Source organism: Excalfactoria chinensis, chromosome 2, assembly GCF_039878825.1.
Source record: "Excalfactoria chinensis isolate bCotChi1 chromosome 2, bCotChi1.hap2, whole genome shotgun sequence".
Taxonomy (NCBI): Eukaryota; Metazoa; Chordata; class Aves; order Galliformes; family Phasianidae; genus Excalfactoria; species Excalfactoria chinensis.
In genome coordinates, this window is record NC_092826.1 from 77,602,388 (window position 1) to 77,625,054 (window position 22,667).

General features: G+C 45.6%; 1 protein-coding gene across 1 annotated transcript; it reads right to left on the minus strand.

Moving 5' to 3' along the window:
- Nucleotides 1-569: 569 nt before the first annotated feature.
- On the minus strand, nt 570-22,301 carry WRNIP1 (WRN helicase interacting protein 1). Its single transcript, XM_072328808.1, has 7 exons — nt 21,707-22,301; nt 13,726-13,917; nt 12,409-12,653; nt 4,011-4,240; nt 2,695-2,850; nt 1,807-1,886; nt 570-1,356 (listed from the first exon to the last, which is right to left on the minus strand). The coding sequence occupies exons 1-7, from the start codon at nt 22,214-22,216 to the stop codon at nt 1,081-1,083; spliced, it is 1,689 nt and encodes a 562-aa protein (XP_072184909.1). The 5' UTR covers nt 22,217-22,301; the 3' UTR covers nt 570-1,080.
- Between the last annotated feature and the right edge of the window lie 366 nt (nt 22,302-22,667).

A 22,667-nucleotide genomic window follows, 5' to 3' on the forward strand; every position in this document is an offset into this window, starting at 1 on the left:
TTTCCCAAGGTAAACAAGCCCAGTTCCCTCAACCTTTCCTCAGAGGAGAGGTGCTCCAGCCCTCTGACCATCTTAGCAGCCCTTCTCTAAACCCACTCCAAGAGATCTATGTATTTCATGTACTGGGGCGCCCAGGCCTGGACACAGTACTCCAGTGAAGCCTCAGAAGAGCTGAGTAGAGGGGGACAATCATCTCCATCTCCCTGCTGGTCACTCCTCTTTTAACGCAGCCCAGAACACAGTTGGCCTTCCAGGCTGTAAGCGCATGCTGCTGGCTCATGTCCATCTTCTCATCCACCAGGACCCCCAAGACCTTCACTGTAGTGCTGCTCTCAATGAGTTCTTCCCTCCAGTTTGTGTAAGTAGTGCACCCTTTGATGCAACCAGCCAACCAATTCCCAATCCACTGAACAGACCATCTTTCAAATGCAAACCTCTCCAATTTAGAGAAAAAACAACAACCAATTCACTGTTTTTCATGACTGCCCTGCTTCCAAAAATAGTTTACATCTGCCATAGAAAGTAGACATGATAAAGTCAGAGGATCTTCAGACTTTCAAGACCACTCTGCTGTCTTAAGAGTACTCAAACAAATGCAAAAGCATTGATTTTATTAGTTGAATAAATGTTGTTGGAGAAAATCTGAGGCATCATAAAAAGAAGGATTACACTGTAATTGTATTTTGTTTCCTGTATTTTAGTGCAAGAGAGGAGAACAGTCTCTTATTTTTCTGAAAATAAACATTCTAAAAGCTCAAACTGGATTCCCATTTTGAAAAGCAGCGAGCCCATATTCCTCATCTCACTACAAGAGACAAAGTGGAAAACACTTTTTTTCCTCCACTTCCCTTGAAGCGGTGGGTGACAGAACTGTATTGCAAAGCTTTTGTGTTTCCATACCGCCTAACTGCAACGGTTTACAAAACTCCTTTGGAATGCCAGCAGAAAAACCAAGAGTATCTCAAGGGCCGAGTGACTTTGTACTCTCATCTCCAGAATTATGGGTCTGAAATCAGCAGGGAAATCTTCATCTCAGTACAAATGTACGCATAAAAACAGAAAGCATTCAGAGCAGGGCTGTCACGTTCTTCGTTCCTTAAAGAAATCTGTTCCTTTCAGCTCTTCTGGCAGATAGTCCTGCTCCACAGGTTCCTTGTACATGGGGTTATACTTATAGCCTTTACCGTAGCCCAAGTCCTTCATGAGCCTCGTCGGGGCATTTCTCAGGTGCAACGGAACAGGTGGTAGAGGCCCCGTGTGCATCCTCAGACATTCTTTGACGTTGCCATATGCCCTGTACACCTCTATGGACTTTGGTGCTCTTGCAAAATACACTACACATTGTGCTAGAATGACCTGGAAACAAGGAAGGGGAAAGTGTTAAATGATTTGTTTTAAGCTCTAATGTCTGTTATCCAGACGTTTTGAGTAGCGTTACAAGGCCTTTGTGTGTATACTGACCTCCTCCTGCTACCACTATATGAATATTATTTCACTACAATACAGTCCTTCATGACTTTGGCTACTAGAAAAGAAGAGTTACTTTACAACAGTATATATGACTATTTAGAACTGTAAGACAACAAGAGTCAGAGCAAAACAAAATTACTTGAAATACGACAACACATGCACAGGGAGATTTCAAGGACAGCTTCTATTGCTAGAGCAACAATGTTTTCTTACTTGAAGCCTTGGAATGGGCCAATACATTTATATATCCTTGCAATCTCTGTTTCCTTTTGGTAATTACAACTAGATCTTACAATTTACATCACTCTTAGATCAGTGAACTAATGAAGCCTTTACCTCGCACTCTGGCATCCCAATGAAGTGACAACCTTGATAAGCAGCAACTGCTTGTGTTAAAGCCAAAGGATCTGCCAGCCCTGTAAGAAGGGATGACATGAAAGCAGGTTAAAGTCAGTTCACTAGAATCACAATGTTTCTTGTTCTCTGCCATGGAAGGCTATCCATGCTCACTTCAAAGCTGCAGTCTCAGCTGGTGGATCACCTGCTACAATACTTGGCAAAACATGAGATACTTTCCACCCACAGTCTTCTCCCTTTTCCTTCTGAAAGCCTCAATCTGCTGCCACACAGTGGCTGCCTGAGCAGCAGCAGCAGGTAGCACAAGGTTCACTTTCTCTTTGTGAAAAAGAAACGAGGAGCTGTTGGTATACAGACATAGCTTCCTCAGACGTGCTAAGTCTCCACTCATCATGTATGTACTAAAAATCTTGCTGCTCCTGTTATTTAGGATAATCAAAATACCTTAAAACTACTGACCCACCCATCATGATGTTTGCACATCAAGGTAGGCTTTTGGCTTCCACAGTCACTAAAACAATGGAACAAACAAAAATAACCCAGACATCCCTGCCACACACACTCTCTGTGACACAAGGTGTCCCACAGTCATGGCTAGAAATGAAAGAACATTATCAAAACCTAACCTCTAAAATCTTTGTTCCTCCTGCAGCTGTCACCACAAGGACATCAAACGTAGGTTTCTGTCTGCATATGCTTAGATTTTGTTGGACATGAGGCATTTCACTACTTTGTACCTGTTGTGCACGGAGTATTTGTTTTGGTATTTATTTCACCCCTACCCCAAGTACTAAACTTTGAAGGTCAGAAGACTGACAGATCTTAGTTAACACAACTTCCCAACCAAGAAATACTGAAAGTACGTACCTATATCTTCGCTTGCAAACCTCACCAGTCTCCTTGCCACGTAGAGTGGATCTTCACCACCTTCAAGCATTCGAGCAAGCCAGTAGAGGGAGGCATTTTCATCTGAGCCTCTCATTGACTTATGCAGGGCTGAGATGCAATTGTAATGCTCTTCTCCTGTTTAGAATGGGGGAGCAGAGATACAGAGAGCTATTTGGTGGAAGAGAAGCAAAATACATTTAAGAGAACAGATTTCCTTAGATCACAGTAGGTAAACATAACCTGCTAAATGTGGATCATGCTGTTCATCAGTGTTTTCAGCACCTTCATGCTCTCATGTGTGGATCAACACACCAGCAGGTAATAGCAACAGCAGATGAAGAGAAAAGTGGTTTGTTCTGTGGCTTAAACATCACCGGGCAAACAATTTGCTTCTGGTACCACACAACCTTTCCTTCAGGAGAAGGAAAAGATGTTGGGAAGATGACCTTATACCTGTATCTCCTAATTCACACAAACGAAGGTATGAGAACATACCAGCCATGAAACATGGCTCTGGGATCTATACACAGAGCACTGAGAATGCAGCAAAGGAATAAAAGAAAAGCAATGATACACACAGGAGATATTTTAGAAAAAGAGATTTCACATCAAATAAAACTTGGCAACAAAGCATGTGGTAAAATCAGACATGAGTTTCTGTATTATACACAGGAAAAAAGGAAAACATCACTGTAGTGCCAGGATTTATGATTTCTTCCTTTTGGTATTGCACATCATGACATCAGGTAGTGCCCTGGGTGTTAGCACATCAGGAAGCCCTGAATGTGTTAGATTTAAGTGACCTGCCCTAAGCAAGTTACAAAGTTCACTACCTTAAAAAGCTAGTCTCAAAACAAAGCAGGACACTCAGGTTTTTGAGTAACATGGTTGTCAACATGATCACTACCAAGACTTTCAATGGAATAAAATGCAATGGAAACTTGCCAACCACCCCAAGAACAAGTCTCCTCACCAAAAATGCTTCTCCTTTGTCTTGCAATCCTCTCAGACCTCAATATCCCAAAAACATAAAGAAATACAAAACTTTTTACTACACAACTGTTAGCAAGGCTGCAACTTTGTCTCTCAGTCCACCCCCACTTCCAAAGCAGAGAGAACAGACAAGAAGGAAATTCTGACTGAGCCTGCTCTAGTGTGAAGAAAAAGCAGTTTTTAGACCAGATCTCACTGTATCTGCTTCTTCATCAGAGCAACTTCTAGCAAGGGGAAGAAGTAGTAGGAACTATAAAGGCTCTTCCAAATGCTACATCACAGAAACCATGTCAGGCACTCACCTGCTCGGTCATAGAGGATGTGCGACCGCTGCAGACCTTCCTTTATGTGTTCTTCTGTTATCAGAACTCCATCCACAGAACGACCTTCGGTAAAGCTCAGCAGAGTGGTCTTCCCTGCTGCCAGTCGAGCCTGAACTGCTAATTGAAGTCCATTCAATCCAGTCCTGGCATCACCATCACAAAGGTAGGCAAGAGTACTCAGAGCTTTCTCCTCTACATACACAGGTAACCTGCAACAAGAAGATCTCGTAGCATTATCCCCCCCTTATGCACCTCCCTCACTGTGCACCATGCAAGGTAAGGTGTTTCTTTATGGAGACTGTTGAGAGGCTACAGAGTTTAAGCTGGCTCTCCAAAATAACTGTACCTTCTTCAGTAAGTTTCAAACACCCTCTTGGTGTTTGAATGAGGGAACAGCATAACGGAGCAATACAGTCAAGCACTGCATGCATCAAATTATTTGGAAATCAAGGGACACAGACCAGCAAGCTGTTGGCACAGTGCACTGATGAGAGTCAATGATGTGACATAATGTAATGGCTCCCTATTCCGTGATCTCCACCCCAACACACTCAGAGCTTCAGAAAAACATCCTCTGCTCAGAGTAACTGAATCACGGTAGCTTTTCTGAGGAATTAAAACCTCAAATTTTAAGTCCTTGTATTCGACATTTTAACCCTGCACTGTTCTCAGCTCAGCTGCCCTACCCACTTTCAGTTTACCCTGACATCCCCACACCTTAGAGCAGGGAGGCTGAACAACTCACTTATGTTCTGATTTCTTCACAAGCTCCCAATCATCACATGGGTGGGCAGCCTTGTGCTTTTTTTCACCCTCCAAAATTAACTCAGAGTGCACACTGGATGCCATTGGGCAATGTTGGTACCTCGTAACTGATGATACTTGGAGACAAAAATATAAACAAGCCTACAGGATCCATCGCTCACTGAGCTGAAAGTGATATCCTAACTCAAGTAACAGAAAACTACTGCTGTGGGAAGAAAACAATCCTAATTCCCACTCCTCCTTAACTCTGTATTTTCAAGAAGGTTCGCACCAAGAACCAGTGCAAAACAAAGCATGAACTACCTCAACCTGTCCATTGGCAGAGCGGTTGTTCCAGGGACAAGACAGTAAAAGCAGACTCAGAGTAGATACAAGGAACTCCAAGCAAGAAGAGCTTCTATCATGGAAGATTTACAAACATTTCAATAGAATAGGAGACAAAGTACTCGCTGCTTCTTCCACATATAAATCTACTGTCCTGAATTCACAGGGCAGTTATTTTCACTATACTCACTCTAGAACAGAAAGCAACAATTTTACAGCTATGTGTAATTCCTGCTCTGAAGTGAAATACAAAGGCTGCTCCATAAGTAATGTCTCCTCCTTCATGATGTTGGCCCAGGAAGTTAGAAGTGGATGGCAGTGGCATGGCAGCAGAGGTTGAACCTTTCCACCAATACATTCCATTACATTTTGTTGCTGTGGGACAGCTGGCACGAGAGGAGCAGTCTGACCAAGTACATTTAAAGAGACCAAAGAGTGGATGTGAGCACAGCGAGATGGCAGGTAGTGTTACAGCAGTAGCAACAGAAGCACAAGAGATATGCCACATGTTCATTTCCAACAAAACCACACTGCTAATAGTGGTGACTGTTGAATCATAGTGTTTTGTAGCTGAGAAATTGTTCTATTAAATAACACTATTGTGCTTTTTGTACCTGTGCTAGCTTTCACGGAAATAAATAGGAGGCTTTATTTTTGGAGAAACCTACACACTACCATACGCATTTGTTTACTACCTCAAATCTTGTCTCAGAAGAAGGGCTCTATCCCAGCAACTCTGTTTTCAGTGAGAAAATTGGATGGATGTTCCAAAAGGGGAACAATTTTCCAGTGTTGCTCAACATGGCAGAACAAAAGGAAGCCCGTGTTAAACGCCGATTTGCAAACCAGCCAATTCATAACCTCTCAGTACTTGTAAAATGGACACTCAGAAGCTGAACTGCACGGAGCCTTGGCCTGCCAACAGGAAACCAGGAGTCTTTCATTTCATGGAGCTGCACTCCTACTGCATTACTAACTTCAAATACATCAACATACCATCTAGTTTACCATCCGAACTAAACCTGAGATACCACTCAGAGCTCAATGAAATGATAAAAGAAAAAACCCACAAACAAAAAGAATGTGATTTTCCAAAGCAGTGAGCAGTACGAGTGTAACAATGCAGGAGTTTATCAGAGGAAGCAAAACACACAGAAGAGTAAAGGATCAAACTCAAACCCAGTCAGAGCACACAGCCATCCCATCTCCTTAATTTTTGAAATGTTTAAGTTCCATCATCATCTTCGGCTTGAGTTCTGTGATATTTGAAAACAGAACAGCTTAATGTGAGGAGTTCAATGCAACGAAAGCCTTCATCAAATGCACCTGTAACAAACCTTCTGGCACCTCAGTAGTCAGCAGAGCCACCTCGTCCACTCAGTGCAGACGTGGCAACATCAGCTGAGCGGCAGCAGAGCAGAAGTTACACGTGAAGCACGTTAGGCTTTTGTTTCATCACGTTTCACAGACTAAGCAGGATCAGGATAGTGATCCCTGATGTGTGTCAGGTAACCACTGTAGCTCTGGAAATGGAAGTGTATGGGGTATGCAGCAAGCAAACCCTGTGTAGTGACTGAACAAAACCAGCTGGGGCTGCCCTGCGATCTTGCACAAATGGCCATATTCAGGCAAGGCACACACACACATCCTATTCACTGGTGGCCAGTTAATTCCACTGCACTTTGACAAGCACAGACAGTTGCCTCAGTGGCTACACAGCATCTCAGTAGTGGAAACGTATTAGTATTTCTAGTTCTCTATTCTCGTCTAATGTGGTCCCCTTTTGCTACCCTACCCCAGCAAATTAACAGTCCTATGCTTTTTCTGCAGGCTGGCTTTTCAGCACACCAGAGCACTGCGCTTAAGGTTGAACTGTAAAATAAATGCTTAAATAAAGGAACGCTGACAACGTTGAGGACAGTGACACGAGTTATGTTCCACTGAAGTGAAAGGTTCACTCTACAGCAATCTTGGGCAGCACAGAATCATAGAATAATGAAGGCTGGAAAAGATCTCCAAGATCACCTACACCAAGAGACAGAGGGAAGTATGAAATTTTATTGAACAATAAACCTTCTTGCTGTATGAGCCTGGGGCTGTGTGCCATGGCCATAGATACCAGATGGGGCATGTGGGAAGACACAACCCAGGCCTCGAATACTGATGTGAAACAAGGATGCCAAGCACACAAGAGCTGGGGGGTTAAATGGGGTGGGCAGCAGTGCAGGGGAAAGCCCAGAAATGTGTGCAGGGGCTGGAGTGCTGCTGGCACACGTGCAGCAGGTGAGGCTGGCGCATGGTGATGACCAAGAAATCAATGATGCCATCACTGTGGGACAGGTGGTGATGTCCCCCAGTGAAGGGAAGGCCTAGCAACACGGCCAAGCCCTGGTCTGTGACATCTCCGTGCAATGGATTGTGACTGCTTGGCCCACGCTGCTCTAATGCGGGCGCAGCAGCCCAGCCCAGCAGTTCGTGCCTGGCCTCCAACCAAGCGAGTGTGCGAGGACTGGAGTGTGGACAGGGCGAAATTCGGAGCTGGAACGTGCTCTGGGTGCTGCTTGCGCAGCTCTCAGACGCAGTTTCAGGGCCATTTGTGGTGTACCCCGACCCTGCTGGTAGCAGGCAGCCGGGACATCAAGGAGAGGAGCGTGCAGCAGAGCAGGTGGGCAGCGTGGAAATGCCTCATGCTGGCAGCTGGGGGTGCTTCTTGAGGGACCCTCCCCAGGCTGGCCTATGCCTGTACAGAGGCAGGAGGGGAACAGGGACAGGGAGGGTTTGATGATGAGAGATCGGGCCAGCGAGTGACCGTGGCCTCTCTCTCTCTCTTGCAGTTCGTAACACCTTCTGCCTGCTGCAGCACCTGTGAGGGGAGCAGCTTCCTGACCTCAGCTCTCCCCAGCCCACCGCACAGCCCAGGGCCATGGACGTGCCATCCAACTGGACCTGCCCCATCTGCGGGCAAATTCGGGAGGATGTCACCTACGTGACCCCCTGCCAGCACCAGCTGTGCTATGGCTGTGCCATCTGGTGGGCAAGCAAGAAGCCGAGTTGTGCCGTATGCGGGCACAAAATTACCACCATCCGATACTCGGTGAGGTCGGACCAGGATTACCTCGAGTGTGCTGTCCCGCAGCCCGCAGCGCACTCGGATCACGGCCTGCAGGACGAGCAGGGGCCTGCAGAGCCGGTGCTCATCCCACCTGAGCACAACTTCCCAGCCGAGGTCTGGGCTGCTTTCTTCCAAAACCACCCGGAAGACCTCGGACCCCTGCTACAGTGGCTGCAGGAGGAGATCCAGGAGACGTCCAGCGATGACTGGTGGGAAGTCTACGTGGGACAGTGCACCACTGTGAACTTCCTGTGCCAGCACGGGCTGGACCAGGAGGCCTTGGTGCAGGCGCTGCAGCTGATGACCAGCGGCGACGTGCTGCCCTTTGTAAGGAGGCTCATCAGCACTGCAGCAGCCCTGTATGGTCCCACAATCCGCCATCAGCAGGACCACCAAGTCAGCCATACTGCTGGAAGGAGGGAGGACAGCCCTGCAGCCAGCTCCATCACCAGCACCTCCCATCAGCTGTCTTCTGCCTCGGGTCCAGGCCACTCCACCAGCCACACTGGGCCCAGTACTGAGGAGCTGCCCAGCAGCTCTACTGAGGGACTGGGGCACCCCAGCACCAGCACAGTGCCCTCAGTGGAGGAGCAGCAGGAGGAGCCAGGGCAGGCGGCGGCAGCGGGCCCCTCTTCCCAGGGCAGGGACCGCTCATGTGGGGGGCCCCGGCGCCCCCCGAAGAGGAAGGCCCGCAGCAGCACCCAGGACTCATCCCCGCCTCCCAAAAGACGACCCCGGCGGCGGCACTAGGTCAGCACTGCTGCTGTCAGAGCATGGTTCCGGCAGGCTGGGAGCACAACATCTACCTCTCGGCCTGCTGCTTATAATAACTAATAAATATCAGTTAAAAAAATTTAATAAAGACATAGTCTGTGTGTTATTGACAAACTGCTGGCATTGCTGTCCCTACCCATCCTACCCATGCTGCTTTTTCCATATTTCCGTCCTGATGGAGGGTGTTACATTTCATCTTTTCTTCCATGACCATAAATCAGCACTCCTGATATTACTAATAACAAAGACCCCAAAGAGCAGAGGATGGACCAAATGTGAGGACATGTGATGACATTCTGTGATGACATCACAATATCAGACCCCGTCCCAAATAATCTCACTGTGAGTAATGCAGGAATGCATCAGAGGAAGGAAAACACACGGAAAAGTAAAGAATCAAACTCAAACCCAATAACAGCACGCAGCCATGACTGATCTCCTTCATTTTTGAAACGCTTCAGTTATATCATGATCTTTGGCTTGAATCCATTGATTGTTTTAATGGAGAACAGCTTCATATGTGGAACCTGATTTGATGATGAAAATCTGTCCAATGAAAAATTCCAAAGAACACGAGGCACCAGTGACTGGTCAGCGAACATAGGAAATATGAGAAACAATCCCAGATTATTCAATGCAATGAAAAGCTTCAGCAACCACACCTGTAATAAACTTTCTGCCCTATTCGGCAGCCTGACCAGCTCCAACTGGGATGAGGTGCCAACCATTGCAGAAGAGCTGTATCTGTCCCACCTCCATTGTGGATCTGGCAGTATCTGGTGAGGAACTGGCAGTGCCCTGTGGCACCAGCCCATCTGGGGGGACCCAGTGAGCCCCAAAGAGGAAGGCCAGTAACTACCTGAATCTGGCATCACCAAAGAAGAGGCCTCCCTGCCAGCAGCAATAGAACAGTGATCGAGCTGGACAGACTGGGGTTGTGTGGCAGCTGGGACACACATCAGCCCCCATGGACTCCTGTTATTGCTGTCCGCTTCCACCATGGATATAAAGCAGAAACAAAGAGTGCAGAAAATGCGTTGGTGCTGCTAACAGCACGGTGGTCACTGCCTCCCTATCCTGAATGCTTTCTCCCCTTTTTCCTGCTGCCTTGCCCCTGTTACATTTCAGTCAGGACCCCCATGGGCCTCAGCAAAGGGAAAGGCAAATTTCTGCACCTGAGGAGAAAAATCACCAGCTGGTGCCACCCATCTGGACAGGACCTCAGAGTTCTGTGGGACACTAGGGAGAACCAGCAGGGAGCCCAGGCCACTAAGGTGAATGGTGTCCTGGGCTACATGAGGCCAAGTGCTGCCAGCAATTGAAGGGTGGTGATCCTGCCCCTCTACTGAGCCCAAATGCTGGACCAGCACATGATGGGATAAAGATGCCAAATTCTGTAACGCCTCTTTGTGGATCTAGTTCAGCTTTACAGAAAGAAAGGGCCACAAGCGTAAAAAAGAATCAAGGTGGTCTAACTTCATTATGAACTTGCAGCAAGAGTGGGAGCAAGACAAGAAAAAGCCACCAAGAAAATGTAAGGAAATAGATTCTGGTAAAGTACATTTTTCTTTTTGATAATTGCTACATATGCATGTAGTGCAGAGCCAACGAAATCCATGAAATTCAACAATAGCTGCATTCTCACTGAGCACACATGGTACCAGTAGAAACTAAGGATGATTCACCACTGGGGTTAAAGACACCACAAAGAATCGTCATCCTTTTCAAAACCTGAGCAAGGTCACAGAAGTGGCAGGATACCAAGACCATCTCATAAACAGATTTCTAGTAGCATATGCAGAATTTCACACTGTACATGGTTGGAAACAGAAACTTGCACCTTAAGGAGACTAAAACCATAATTTAATGTTCACAGCCCTCTTCTGCCTTTTGGCTAGAAATCTGCCTCCCTTCTGAAGTGGACATACTTCACATCTGGGGACATTCAGTGTTACAGCACCTTTTCCAATTCCGGAAAGAGGTGAGCAAAGTGAACAACCAACTCAGCTGTAATTCATAACATCCCTTTCATTTGTTCCCTAGGATAGACTGAACACTGTCATCTACTTGTGTTCTAATGCTAGCCCTGCTCCCTTAATGTGGTGAGGTAAAAAAGGTGAAAGAAGACACAGCTGCTCCTGGAGAGTGGTAGGTGGAAAGGAAATGAAGGAGCAAAAATAGCATGGGGCGTGAAGCAAGGAGGAGTTAATAATGAGACCAAAACTGCAGCAGAGAAAGGGATGGAATGGCTTAAAATAAATAAAAATGCCAAATTCAATTGCAAGAGTACATCTACCATTTTCATCTTAAAGCATCTGGTTCCCACTTGGTCATTATAATGTGGGGCACTTTCTCTTCATGGAGATATTTTTGAAACTGTGTTAGTCTGACAGTCTGCCTGCCAGACTTCTTCAAGTTTGATTAAACACCGCATCGTGCTGTTTAAATCATCTATTGCTAACAGGAGGTTACAGATACAGGGAATCCAGTGAAACCCAAACCCAAACAACTGCAACTGAAACTATGCCTCGTACTTTAATCCTATACAGAAAGGAAAGTCTCTGAACCTCAGTCAGGGTGTGGCCACAGGCACAGCTGTGCCTTTATGTTAAAGATGACATGTTCTATTGCCCTCTCTTCTAAGATAAGTATCACCACAACATATAGATGCCTCCACAGTATCCCAGTTAGCTATCCTTATTGCTTACACTGTGATAATACTGAAAGGACTAGATATATTCTCTTTCACACATAAAGAGTGCCTACACTGTTGCCATCACATCAATACACTTTAACTGACTAGTAGTACACAAAAATAAAATCGATTAACATCTCACAGCAAATTCTCTCCCCAGCACACAACAGAACACAAGGTAGCACTTATGCTTAAGCTACAGAACAGCAGCATCCTCCCTGACCTTATTAAAAAAAAGAAAATCTCAGAAAACAACCAACTTTTGTCACACACTTCCAAGTTAATTTAATAGGGGATGCCCCATCTGCTACTAAGTGGAAATATGATGCGCCCACAACCCATAACAAGAAGTACTGCACATTAGGACACAAAAAAAGAGTCAGTTACAGGCTTCCACAGCAAATCCTCAGCAGAGGAATGGATTTAAATATCCTACGGGGTGAGCCAGGAGCTACAGATCCAAGTATAAAACTCCTTCCTAATCCAGACGGTAAGATTATGTTTTGGATGGAGAGAGCCAGTGCTCTGAATTCTCTCCCCTCCTGTCACCCTGCTGCCCCTGCCATATGCTGCCACTTCTTTTCTTTACTATCAGAAGAGGCTAGGGTTTCTCTTCCCACCCCCATAAGTGCTTCATCCTCTCCCTGGCAGGCAGTCAATTCCTCAGGCTGTGCATGTTAACACCCTGCAGCCCATAAAGTACTCACTCTGAGCTCTCGTTGCTGTCGCCAGTCGCAGAGCTGCTGTGCTGGTTACCTTGGCCCAAAACCTGAACCCCTAAGGACTTGACGGCCCGCAGCAAAATTGCCTCCATCGCCTCAACTGAGAGCTTCTCCAGAACGATCACTCGGCACCGGCTCAGAAGAGCGGCATTGACCTGGAAGGACGGATTTTCTGTCGTTGCTCCTATCAGAGTCACCGTCCCGCACTCAACGTGAGGAAGGAAAGTGTCCTGAGTATGGGAGGGAAGCAGAAACAACTGATTTCAATCAATGACAACCTGAAACACCCCATGTGAGTAGGCTACCTAGCGCTTTCAAATCCTTTTTTCCTTGTGCTGTGAGTCTTTGGGTTTCCTGTTGATGTGACAAATAACCTCACTGACAAGGCAGCTCATCTGCTCAGCTAGTTAAATGATTTAATTTCATGCACATGGTAGGCTGTTCGCCTTGATAATCCATACTTGCACTGAGAATAACTCTACCAGCTAAAAAGGAAATAGCAAAAGTCTGCAAATTTGCAGCTTACTTAGATAACCTTATTTTGTTGTTTGGCAAAAAAGGTAACATGAAAATGCCTTATCAAATGTTACAAATAATGACGCTACTTCCAACTCTTTGTACCAATGTTTAGGGCTACAATTCTCCACCTAATTTGATAGAACATCTCAGAAAACTACAGGAAGATCACAACACAGTTTTATAACCACGTCATAGTTCCACAACCCTGGATGTGTCCTTAACTGGCAGGACAGAATTTAAGCTTTCCATAGCATGACTAAAAAATATAATACTTAGGGAAAGAAATAGAAAACAAACACCCAAGTGATGGCTGCAGCAATATACTATCCCACAGTACCATGCTATGCCTTAAGTTTCTTTGTTACCACAGAGAGGTGAGCACAGCATTAAAACACTCTATGCACATCTACTTTCCAGACCTTTTTAAAAGGTAACGTAGAATGTTATTGCCACGGTGGAGGCTGAAATGAAGGTATGCACAGCAAACGTTACTGATATGACTTTGAAGGAATAAAATTCCAGGTAGATGTCACCTAAAGCCCAGTACACAAGTCAACTACAGGTACAGCTCAGCCTGTTCTTTAAATCTTTGCGACACAGGAACTGCACATTGATGTGCGGTATTTGGTTAGAGACATCAATACTGCATTCTGTAATTCATTTACCACAAGCATTAACATTAAAATCAAAAGCCCAAAGTAAGCTAACACCCAAAGGCAAAGTGGGGAATTTCACAGACGTTCTGACAAAGGCTTTTCCCCAAAAAGCTATACAGTACAATACCTGCTGAGATTTATTGAACCGATGGATCTCGTCGATAAAGAGAATAGTTTTTCTCTTGAAGAGTCTTTTTTCATTCTGGGCTTGGCTGATGACATCTCGAACATCATTTGTCTTGGCACTTGTGGCTGACAGCGTCACAAACCTCATGCCTTTCTTTTTGCTGCTGCTGGCGATTATATGTGCCAGGGTAGTCTGAAAAAGCAGGAGGAGATGACTTTGTTACAAAAATCATCAGTATATCAAGAACAAAGACATACTTTGGATGCAGGGACGGCACTGACAGTTCAGAGAATAGGGTATTTTAGTTCATGAGACTGTAGCCCGCAGAAGACTCCAAAACTTTCCGCTGGGAGTAGCTGCCAATTCCACACCACATTTCTAAGGCTTGAAGTTTTAAGTACCAGGCCTACTCGGTCTCAACACTGAAAATGCCAGCAATGACAGCTGTCTCTTTCACCATTGAAGAAAACCTCTTCTCCAAATACACAGTTGTCACAGGAGATGGGCTGCCTGCAGTTCATTGTACAGTTATTCCTTAGAGCATTTTAAAGGATAAATAGCCGGTCTATCCTGAGATACCTGCAGAAGAGCTTACAGTGCTATCTCATTTAAGAAAGAAGAATACAGCTTTTTGTATTTCCATCACACAGAAGAACTAATTTTTTTGTTGAAAAGCAGTTTTCTACAAAAGCATGAGAGCTCTGAAAAACTATACGCATACTTCAGAAAATGTAACTCAGCCTAAATAGCCAAGAGTAATCAAGCCCAGGGAAGTCAAGGGTAGCTGCCTGAACAAACCATTGGCTGGTCTCAGTAAGCAGCTCTGTTGTTTTTCTTTCCTTGTAGGCAGCTCGGTCACACTGTCATTTATTTATAGCACATTTCACTGCAGCCACTAAAGCACAGAGGTAGCCTCTGGCACTACCTTGCAAGCAGATTCACCACACCTAAACACAGGCACAGTCTTCAGACCTTCCGTCGCTCCTCTCAGGTGTATGTGCATGCCTTGAGCTGTATTACCTCAGCTTGAAAGTACTGCTCAAGAAAAACAGGTGTTTTCTCCATCAACCTCACTTCCATTAGAGGAGGAGGCGAGGACACTGGAGAGCCTCAGCAGCTGAGGAACAGGACAGGTGCTGACAAAACTGCTTCAGAAGACATTCTAAGTACTGAGGTTAAAGCGGCAGGTGCTTCAAACCTGATCCTCTCACACAGAGACTGCAGAAGACACCATCTATCAGATGCCACTGGTGCTGGCAGGACCTCTTTCGCTATCCCAACAGCGCTGCTCTGTCTCTTTAAAGGATCTCCACATCTCTGAAATGGCAACCAGCCTAAGATGGGAAAAGGGAAACTAAGGGGAAAGATATGTTATCGTTTATCCTTGCTTTCAGTTTACTAAGAGGTTCCTGTCTTCGGAAGAGGTATCATTTCACGTCTCAATGCAACACTTAAGTCAGATTCCCTCCTGTCCCCAGGAGCTCAAAGCAGCAGCCCTTTCCCTCCTGGGAATGTGGCAGAAGACAAGACTGACGTAAGCATTTTCCAGAGTGTTGTTCAAGCCTACAGATATCAGGGAGTCCTGGGAGACCAGAAAAAAAACAGAAAGAAGAAAAAAAACAACCCAAAAAGTGACACTTAAAACTATGCTAAGAAAACAAAACTGTAAAACTAAAGTTGGTGTTTCCCTACAAAAGGGACGAAAGAATGTATTCATGCCTCAGCACCATTGAAAGCACGAAAACCTCCAATATATCAAACTCGAATATGAAAAGTGTCCCTCTTCTTTCTCTAATACTGGCAGTGGAGAGAGGTAAAAGTAGAATTTAGTTTGCTATTCTTCTTACAGCTCCACTTAAACTGGTAAGTCGCACTTCATCGATATCAGGTGACACAGATGAAGAGATTTGTTATGGTCAACACAAGTCTAAATCAAGGTATTCGAGATTGCAGAGATCACTTTTTTTCCTGCACACGGCATGAATGGCTTTTTCCATTGTGTCAATCAGCAAGCCTTGCAGCGGGGTCAAAAGCCCAACATGTTTTGCAAGGTATCTCAGTACAAGCAAAGAAAACAATATTTGTAAGCCAAAACGAAACGGAACCCTTGCGTTTTTCAGTCAGTCAAATCGGACATACCATCTTCAGATTAAATGTTTCACTGTTTAAGAAAGGGACAGGATACACAGGAATGTGTCTTTCTGCCCTTACTTTAGGGAAAAAAACTATACAAAGAAATCAGTAGGGAAACGATGAAGAAACCTGTTTGAAAGTTACCATTAAAACAAGGATCTGCTTGACATCTGCTATGCAGTCCTCAGTCAGCATATAACCTCTCCCACTCTGCCAACTGCTGGGTCAGCGAAAGTTGCATTAATAATAACATACACTGTATTTCAAAAGCATTGCTTGATGCAGACAGACATATTCTTGGCTTCTTCCCTCTATTCTTCACAGTCAATCATTCAGCCCATCAAATAGAGGTCAATCCTACCCCATCCTTCTGTAAGCCGATTATTTCCCATGATTTCACTTTTTTTCCTGCTTCTTCCTCAAGCAGAAGTCTGTATCATGATACACCAAGAAAACTCCAGACCTCCTGCACACAGAATTTTTTCCACATCAACCTAAATGTTTCTTTTCCCAATGGCTGCAACAAACACAGATTAAAAAATACAAAAACAAAACAAAAGCAACAACAGACACGCATAGAAAGAAACAACCCAAAACCAAATAATATACCATATATATATAATAATATATAATATACCATGTCACATTCTGGGCAGTACAAATGATGCCTGTCCTACTGATGCTGACATACATCGACTCACCATTTACACAACTAGGAGTTGTTTATGTTTTAGTAGCTTTTTACCAGGACGTTAAACAACACCCAATGTGTTAGAAACCCCATCTGGGTATTAGGGTTCATACTGCCCAGCTTTCATCAGAAAAAGAAGCTGAAAAACTTGGAAAAGCAGTGCATACAGTCAGACCATAGCAAAGAATAATCCTGTCAAGAAGGTGTCTCTGAAACCTAATATAGCTCTTAAGTCACGTTACTGGAAGATCAGATAGACTTTGTTTAAGGACCTGCCTGTGGCTTCCTGTTCATGGAGTCCTTCCTTATCCATTCTTCATTCGCATGAATTTGGTAAGACAGCTGTTGCAGATGTCAGTCAAAGAAAACAGATTGTCTCTCAAGTGTCACAGCCCCACAGCCCTTTCATGTTTCTCAGCCTCTTCATGATGAGCCGCCATTCATTCTACACTACATGGAAACATGCTGTGGTGCAAGAGCCCTCCCTTGCAGATGGAGAGAGCCCACCCCAACAAGTCTGAAAGGGCAATACAGTCTGCTAAGCTATCTTCAAGTGACCAAAGCAGATGTGGTACTAGTGTACAGACTGCAGCGCAGCACAAACTATTCCTGAGCATGGATGAATCTAGCTGGCATCCCAACCAAGGGATTCTGCTGGTTTGTTCCACAGTGGAAATTACGTATGCAGCGCTGATGACAAAAGATGGAAAGAGCCTGGTACAAAACAGCACAACAGGCTAGATACGGGGCAGCGGGAGCCAAGGCCATACTGTGCTTGATGACCAGTCACAACAGGCCATGTGCAGGTTCACAGGCCTGAGATGGAACACCAACAGCATCAGCACCTGCAGGTGCCTGATGGGGAAGCAGCTCCCTGAGATACAGCTTAAAACTGTCCTATCCAGCACCACTGAGCTGAACCCACATTGTGTCACAAGAGACACAGGCAACATGTCAGGTTATGCCTAAAGGAAATCGTCAGGCCAGCAGATGAATGTGGCTCTGACACGCTGCCTATTGAGATAAATGCAATCAGAAGTGGCAGCAGCTGGCACTTACATAAGGGCAGATGCTATTCTTACTCAACTTGTTTGGTTCCTCACACCCCAAATAGCCTACTGTGAGACTGCTGGAGGAGTAAAGTGTCACCAAACAACAGCAACAGCATGTGGCTTAGAGCACTTCCAGAATCCAAGGCAGAGCAAGCATAAACAGAGGCAAGGTCATTGCACAGCATTTCCTGAAATGGAGCTGTGTCTCCTTTTGCTACATCCAGGTTTGTTTCAACATATTCCAACCACTTCCCAAATATGCTAACTCCACTTTTGTCCTCCCATAGTACTTCCCCAAGTTATTCCCGATTTCAACTGGCATAGGCAAATATCAGGCATTTGAAGACTTCTCCCAGGCAACTGCACAGATAAACTCGTTTTTCAGAGCTGTTCTGGACTCTATGCTTCTGTAAAAGATAATACACATTTCCAGATAAAAATCTCGTTTCCCATCTGCGCTGCATCCGACGCATCATGACAAATGTCCTGAATAAAAAGAAATCGAAGGGACTCCTAGAAATAATAGATAAGCTCCAAGGGCATTTGATGGAAACTTCAAGGACAACTTGTGGGTGGTTCTTCATGTTTTGCACTTGGACCAACATGGCATATTAACTCGGTACCAGCTTGCACATGCAGACCCCAGAAAATTCTGCATGAATGCTCTGTGTGCTATCATTCATAGGGAGCAAGTTCCAAACGTGCTGCCTACTTTTTTCCTTGTTAAATGGCATAAACAAGAGGCAATGTTTACCATATTTAAAACAGAACGTTCAGGTTTATAAGGCTTAAATCCTATCTGTGGCAGCAAAATGATTCTGTGCTCAAGTTACTCGTGTCCCCTCGCTAACTCTTTACTAAAATTGGTGCCCCATGGCAGACAAGCAAAAATCTAAATCCCTGCATTAAGGTGTCATAAATCACAGAGCAGCAGACTCAGATTACACCAGCATTCATGCGGGCTTATAAAAAATTGCATAGTCAGGATGAACAAGCTAACTGTTGAGAAGTTAAAAACCATGACATCTCTTTGAGGCAGCTTTTCCTCTTCTGGTCTGTGTCCGGACAGCTTCTTAAAGCAGAAGAAACATTCATTTGTTCAACACTAATAGTATCAAAAGCAAAAAGAGAAACAAAGAGACGTAGCAAGCTCTCTTAAAGCATTCTGAATTCATAAAAAACTAAGGTGTTAAATTAGAAGTGCAAAGATCCCTTAAAATAAGAAGGCTCATCACAAAAGAAAACTCAAACGAAAGTCACCTCACAACAGAAGTATCCTAATTTTCAATGTTTCTTTAACCAAACAAGTGTTCCAACAGCCAATAAGATCAAAGCACTATGTATTTTTAATTAGGTACCCAACTTCGATGTACTGCCTAATAAAAACTCTCAGAGAGCATTCTTGATCTTCAATGTCAACTACTGCATTTGCATCAGTTTAATGGCAAAGATTCTCTTCTAGCTCAGAAGAGAGCAAGCAGCCTCTCATAGAATGGCTTAGGTTGGAAAGGACCTTAAAGACCATCCAGTTCTATTTCTCCTTAATATTTTTAATATTTTTTCCCACTGTAAAGGACCGTGCTTAGTAGAAAAAGGTTTAGATATCAGTCCCATGAGGTCCTTAGACAGTGCTAGTACTTATTTTTCTCCTTCACAAGGTCATTTAAATTTCAAACATTAATTTACGTGGCTCTTCGTGTCAAAAGAAAACAGACTAGTTGTCAGTCAGTCCACACATTTCAGATTACTTCTCCATGAAACATCTTCTTAGCCATTTTATATATATTCGTCCAAAATGCTACATGAAAAGAGGTAGATGTTCCCATCTTCAAGGGGTTTACTTCAACTTGCATTTTATATCCCTATGGACAGGAATTACATCAAAAATACCCAAGAGAAGCACAGAACTTTAATATGGCACAGGAGGAAGAAGGCCCCAAGTGAAATTATACTCTGAATAGAAATACAAGCAAGCACTGGTAAGGGGACAGTTCATCTTTTTGCAGTAGGATTTTCTGCTTCAGCCAGAAATCACTGCTCTTGACCCTTCAAAGCTGGCTGAAAGAGGGAAGCCTCAAAACCACTTGCTGGGGTACAGCATCAATTCAACCACAACTCAAAAAAGAACAGTCCTTGTGCAAGTCGTAAGGCAAACCTGATCAGCAGCAGAATTTAAGCTCACCGAGTAGCACGTTTAGTAAATACAACAGCACTCAAGGTGTATGAATGAGGAAGATACGTCATGAGAGAGGGAAAGCGACGTGACATGAAACAGATCACCCATTATCCAAAACCAATCTCAGCAACACAGGAGGCTCCAAAAGTAGCACAACAGTGAGCTGTCAGCACCTCACCAACAAGCTTTTCCATAGCCATTCAAAAAATGTATAGTCTCAGCAGAACACAACTCCAAGTCCACTGAGCTCAGTTGCCATCCAGACACTGAATGTGACCAGCTTCTCCAGGCAGCTGTGTCAGCGCCTCACCACTCTCTGAATAAATTGTTTCCTTCCAACGTCTCATCTAAATCCTCTCTCTTTTAGTTTAAAACCATTCCTCCTTGTTGTACCACTACTAGACTATTCTAAAAGTTAATCCCCCCTGCTGTTTTAAGCTCTCTACAAGTAATGGAAGGCTGCAATGAGACTTTCCCAGCCTTTTCTTCTCCAAACTGAACAAGCCAAACTCCCTCCATCCTTCTTCATAGGAGAGGTGCTCCAGCCCTCTGATCATGGTTCTCCCCTGGACTCACTCCAATAGCTCCTTTACCTCATCTACTGGTTTCTTACCGACACTACCTTGCTGTTTTAAAGGAAGCAGCAACTGTGTACATTCAACAGCTGGTTCTTTTCAGGTGTGTGCTGTGTAGCGTGTACAACCTAGTACATCATTGCTAACAGTATTAACCCATTTATCATCCATTCTTATACCTGCTCCTTATTAATTGTGATTAACTGGTATTATTATACAAACATCACGCACATGAAGTCACTTTTTATCTTCAAAAATGACAAGGTAGCAACTTGTTCTTAACTCCTCTGCTGCCACTAATTCATTAGTCATTATTTCACATAACCCACATTTGCTTTTATGCATAGCCAAGACGCTCACGTGCGTGTAATACTTAAAGCTGAGCACACATTAGACTGACAGAGCATGTATTCTGCTTGCCTAGCTTCCCTCCTCGCCCCCCTCAACCCAATCTGAAATACAAGGAAAATGACAATTAAGCTGAGATCCTTGAGTGAACACACTCAAAGCATTTATTTGGTCCTTCAGTCCCTCCAGTTGTGGATCCCTTCACTGCCTTGCTACACTACAGCGCCTTTTGGGATTTTACCAGTATTTGTCCTGGGTATCTTAAGAGACACAGGACATGAGAGTGCAGCAGTCATAACCTGCAACTGGAAGATCCATTAATGGTGGTTCGTGTGTTTGAATGTGGATGGGTGCCTAGCAGAGCCACACTGCTTGCTGCCTTCTACACCGAAGTCTTTTTCTGTCAGGAGACAGAGCTTTTGGGCTAAAGCAAACCCGCATCTGCAAGCTATACTACTGTAAGCCTCCTTCATTTCAATGCCATTTGGATATAAGGAAAAAGTTTTTTATTACATGGGTGGTGAAACACTGGTATAGATTGAACAGAGAGGTGGTGGGTGTCCCATTCCTGGAGACACTCAAGGTCAGGATGGACAGGGCCCTGCACAACCTTATCTCACAGTAGATGCTGCTGTTCACTGCAGGGAAGTTGGACTAGATAGCCTTTAAGGGACCTTTCCAAATCAAATTCTATGATTCTATCCTGTTGCTGCTTTCAAGCTTTTTTGCTTCTGCATTTATTTAGCGGGTTAGAAGTTTACTAGAAGCCCATTGGCTGCAATGAACCTAATCTGGCCTGTGTAATCAAAGTCCAAACTGCAGGGAATAAGGACAATGGGTGCAGGTCATGTCTTATTCTAGAAGTAAGCTACAGTTTTGGTAATCTAGGTGCTCTGTGGATGGTCACCACAGAAAACAATGTAATAGACCGAGAAAAAAGGTGAGCACAGAAATGGAGCTCCTCCCTCGGAGTCCAGCTGCAGCCAGGCCAGGGGCAGGCACTCACCTTGCCGCAACCCGGCGGTCCCCAGAGGATGAGGGAGGGGATCTCGTGGGACTCCAGCAGGGACCGCAGCAGGGTGTGGGCGCCCAGCACTCGCTCCTGCCCCACGTAGTCCCGCAGCGTGTCCGGCCGCAGCCTGTCGGCCAGGGGCTGCCCCTCCAGCCGCTGCGCCACGTTCGCCCCGCGCAACGTAGGCCCGCCGCCCTCCTCCGGCCGCTCGGCGGCATCTCCCCGCCCGGTCCCGCTTCTCCCGCCGGGGGCTCCCGGGCTCTGGCCCTTGTGGAACAGGGAGAAAACGGGGGCGGCCGCCGGGCGGGCCTCCTCGGGCTGCTCCTCCGCCTCGCCGCCCTGCTCGGCGGAAGCGAAGCGCGGCTTCTTGGAAGGGGGTGAGCGGCCCCGCTGCGCTTCGCCATCCGCGGCCTGCAAGCAGCGGTCCAGGTGCGAGTTGATGAGCGCGCCCGGCAGCTCCCGCAGGCACACGGGGCACCGCACCTGCACCTCGGCGCCCTCCATCGGTTCCCGCGGCACCGTCGGGGCCGCGCCGGAGCGGGAAGCGAGACCACCCGCCCTCTGCGCCCGCAGCCCTTCGGGAGCTGTATCCCGCCCCTAGCGGCCGGAGGACGTGCTCACTGCTGCCTCGTTAGCCGGGCTGTCAGCCCTCTGCGCTTCCTGGCTGTCGGAGGTAGGACGTCGCCCGGGCGGTGTTGAGTGACCGGGACAGACTCGGTAGAGGTGGTTCTGCAAGTGCCGGGGGCCCGTTCTTAGAACCATAGAATCATTAAGATTGGAACGACCTCTAAGATCATAGAATCAAAGAATGGCCTGAGTTAAAAAGGACCGTAATGTTCATCTAGTTTCAACCCCCATGCCATGTGCAGGGTTGCCAACCATCAGACCAGGCTGCCCAGAGCCACATCCAGCCTGGCCTTGAATGCCTCCAGGGATGGGGCATCCACAGCCTCCT